The sequence below is a fragment of the Sesamum indicum genome, linkage group LG3 (genome assembly GCF_026168435.1).
Source record: "Sesamum indicum cultivar Baizhima isolate 11 linkage group LG3, ASM2616843v1, whole genome shotgun sequence".
NCBI classification, from domain to species: Eukaryota; Viridiplantae; Streptophyta; class Magnoliopsida; order Lamiales; family Pedaliaceae; genus Sesamum; species Sesamum indicum.
The window spans coordinates 20800656-20804583 of record NC_142659.1 but is presented as its reverse complement, the minus strand read 5'-3'; the positions used below and the strand labels follow the sequence as shown (position 1 = coordinate 20804583).

Sequence of the window (3928 nt, the reverse complement as noted above, 5' to 3'; positions counted from 1 at the left end):
TGTGACACTATGATAAATAAACAGCTACTCAGATCCTCAAGAGCAGTGGAATAGTACAGAGTAAACAATTTGGACCACCAAAACACCATGACGAAACAAGGAGTAGTTCTGCATCTGCCTCGATATTACTACAGCAGTCTTCCGTTAATGACAAGGTTATGATTGTACATGATAAGCAAATAACAAAACTTCTTCACATGACTACGTTGCCTACTTAGAGACCGCTAAATTGTGGGCCTAATATCATGTAAGTTCTCATCAGTTTTCCACAACTAAGTAAGAAAGTAACTCCAAACGAACACCTTGTGCACTAATCAAAAGCATAGCTGTATCACGGTAAGTTCAGTGCAAATGCATCAAGAAATAAGCCTGTGCTTGGTAGACAGTTCCAACATTTATTAACATGGTCATGCAAATCTGAAAGCTAAAGGTACACACACCAGAAGCAGCAATGTATTGGGTGTAAGAAAAAGAAAGAAAAGCAAATGGTGCAATTTGTTAAATTGTGTTGTTAATATTAAGATTCCAACTGGTCTTCGTGGTGAAGGTACATACACATGTCTATTGCATCACGGATTCCCACCCTTTTGCTGAAGTACTGAACTACACAAAATTATTCCTGCAAAACTGTTCTAGAATTTCTCATTGGCTGTAAATTACAGGAGAAAGAAAAAAAAGATATAAGTGGGGATAACGCTAATCATACAACAGTGCAACCTAATCTGGGCATTCTTCTCATCTGAATGGTGGCTGAGAATATGGCTTCTTCCAATTAAGAAAAGCCCGAGAGCAGGAAGGAATAAAGATTCCCTGCTTTGGTCCCTATTATCCAGGAATTCGTTACTTAGCAGCACTACACTGGTTCAAAAGGCCATGAATCAGAACAATCAAGGCCACACAAGGCCAGATAACCAGCACCACAAGCATGCCTTTCAATCCAGTAGGGACCAATTCACTCCACTGGGAACATTAAATCCATGGCCCATGTTACTCTTCAAATGCATGCATACATATTTTCTCTAGCAACAACGGCCAGTCTTCCCCAAGTTGCCTTGGATTAAGTTCCATAGCAACTCTAAGGTCCTGCAAAGAAATTGGGCCACGGATTTTCTGTTCTTGCAATCCAAAATGCTCGCCACCATTTTGAATCTGATATTGATGACCTTGTTTGACACCATTAATAAGTTTCGTATGTGAGTGGTGCTTGTGGGCATTACTCTTTGTCAACTCATGCCCTGAGTTTGCTCCCAAGAGTTCAATGCAAGACCTAATTAATCCTTTCATGTAAGAATCTAAACCATGGTTCAGTATGTTGGCACAATCCACTGACACTGCTTCAAGACCCTGTGCCGTAGCAATATGCTCCATTCGTTTCCTTAATGTAAGACTGTCCAACAAAGCGCAGTCATTGAATGTGCTGATAAATCCACCGCGACTTGCTGGAGGCAGGGCCTTGCGGGCCCCACCAACGCTGACTGGACAAAACGGAACCCCAAGGGGCGCTCGGAGTGGACTCCTAGCAGAATTCTCTTTCCCATCATTTCTAACAACCAACTCTGTCTCATCCTTGCTGCATAGGGGAGCTGAACCATCTGGTGATCTCCTTACTATGGACATTTTAGCAGGTTGCATAACCAAATTCTCACTCTCATTATCTGATTGCCGCAGGAGTCCTTGATGCTGCTGCACTGCCCTCCCAATATCAGGTGGATTCATATCCCCATTCTCCACCACGGCATTTAAATCACTTGACTGCGTGGTAGTAGACAGATGAGAAGCAAAGCCAGTCTTCCCATTAGGGCCAAGAGCGCTACGGCGGTCCCCACTTCTCCTATCACGAAAACCAGTCCTGGCCTTTCGAGGCGAGACTGGTAGCATGTCACCTCCATTTGATAGACCTGGCAAGCCGGAAGCCTGAGTCATACTGGTGTGGGACCCATTCTGCAGGTAACCATCAGCTGAAATCTCCTTCCCACCAACATGTGTAACATATTTGTAAGCATCATCCTTGTGACTTGGTGCTGGTGGGGCTTTGGCACTACAAGCATTTCTCAGAATTGAACGAATAAACTGATTGTGAAGTGGAATATTTTCCCGCCCAAGAATCCTTAGACAAAGCTTATTGAACTCAACCTTACTCAGTTTCAAACTCAGGAATCTGTGCAAGTAAGAAAAGTACTGCTTGGACCCCTCCGGCCCTAGTTTCTTTACTATCTGAGCTTTCAACTCAGCAAGATTGATACGTGAATGCTGATGAGGCGGTTGCATCTCTCTGTAGTCTCTCCTTCTCCACACTAAAAGTCCATATAACAGAACTACACGCTACCACACCAATGATACAGAACCTTTAACTAAATTACAGTTGTTTTGCTCCATTTCCCAAAGCCCATCTTCCAAATAACAATTAATCTGACTACTACCAACCCTAGCATTGTCAAACCAAAACCCAACTCCAAAACCTCAACTTTTTATCAACTACAATAATTGGAGGGTTGAGTTCATACCACGAGATCTCATTTTTCCAATTAAACTAACTCTCCCTCCAAAAACCCAAATTTCAGAAACTTTCAAATTCTTCAACCTTCAACGCAAAGTTTAAAACTATAATACAAAAGAACACTTTATTGACCTAAATCTTCAAAACCAAATAAAGATACCTCTCTGCAACTCCAAGTAAACCGCTACGAATTTATCGGCATCCTGAAAACTCCACAACAGCCCAAATGCCACTCCCTCAATAAAAGATTCAAGCTTGAATTCTCGACTTCAACTTCAGGTTTCGCATACTCAAAATTCAAACTTGAAGAATAATGAATCAAACTAACACAAAGATTCAAACTTGCACAAAATTATGAGTTCACAAAATTTATTAGCTGACCTTATTGGAGCTCCCAGAATTCATATTCAGGAGAAAAAATTATCCCAAAACACTGTCAGCTTTATTTTTCCTTTCTTCTTTTCCTCTTCACTTCTCCTCTGCAACCCATTAAGCTTCTTCATCCATTGCTCCTTATCCCTTCAAAATTTTGCTTCACATTCTCTATCTGCACTCTGTTTATTTTCTGCAGAAAGAATTTCTGAATCAGAAAATTGAAGACCCCTTTTCTGTGTTTTCTCTCTCTGATCGCTCTCCCCTTCGATACTTCCCCTTTCTCTCTCTCTCCTCTCTTTTCTCGTATTGTATCTGATTAGAAAGTAATAGCTTTTCTCTAATTCTATTCAGAAGTACAACCTTTGATGCACGATGTACGATAACTGCATGCAGTACGTTGTGTTGAAATGGTTGTATCTCGACCTGGAAGGTGGGAAAGCAGTTTGGCATTATCAATTTCTGGTTATGGAAGGTTTATCCATACGACGCGCTCTACCAGCCGTGACTATTACCTGCCAGACTATTAGCTGTTTTGAAGTGACGTGTTCACATCTCATTGATCAGAAACACAATTCCGCTAAACTGCGATGCCTCAGATAATTAGACTCAAGGGCTCTCTACTTCCTGTTTTTTTTTTCTTTTTTTTTTAATTTTAATTCTTGTCTGAAATTAGACTCTTCACAGAAATTTTGGGAGGGAAGAAAAAAAATTCAGTTCAAAAATGCATTTGTTTTGCTTTTTTTTTTTAAAAAAAAATTATTTTGATATTGATGCCAACAAATTTATACTGCCCAAGATAGAGTTTAATTTGAAAAAGAGTTGAGATCTAAAATCACGCACTGTAGTGGAAGGGACTCCAGACCCAAACTCCTGTAAGGGGGTTATTAAATGGAGAAGCCCAAAGAAGGCTCAAGAAAATACGCAAAAGGGGCAGACAAAAGGATGACTTCACGACAATTTGGACATAAACGCATTCCTACTTGCACATACTTGAACCACGGCCGAACAAATCGGAAGGATGATGATAATTGTCCCGCCACGAAGGATGCACCAAAG

General features: G+C 40.9%; 1 protein-coding gene across 1 annotated transcript; it reads right to left on the bottom strand.

The window, feature by feature from the left end:
- Positions 1-494: 494 nt before the first annotated feature.
- LOC105158258 (uncharacterized) lies at positions 495-3186 on the bottom strand. Its single transcript, XM_011074943.3, has one exon. The coding sequence runs from the start codon at positions 2266-2268 to the stop codon at positions 988-990; it is 1281 nt and encodes a 426-aa protein (XP_011073245.1). The 5' UTR covers positions 2269-3186; the 3' UTR covers positions 495-987.
- Between the last annotated feature and the right edge of the window lie 742 nt (positions 3187-3928).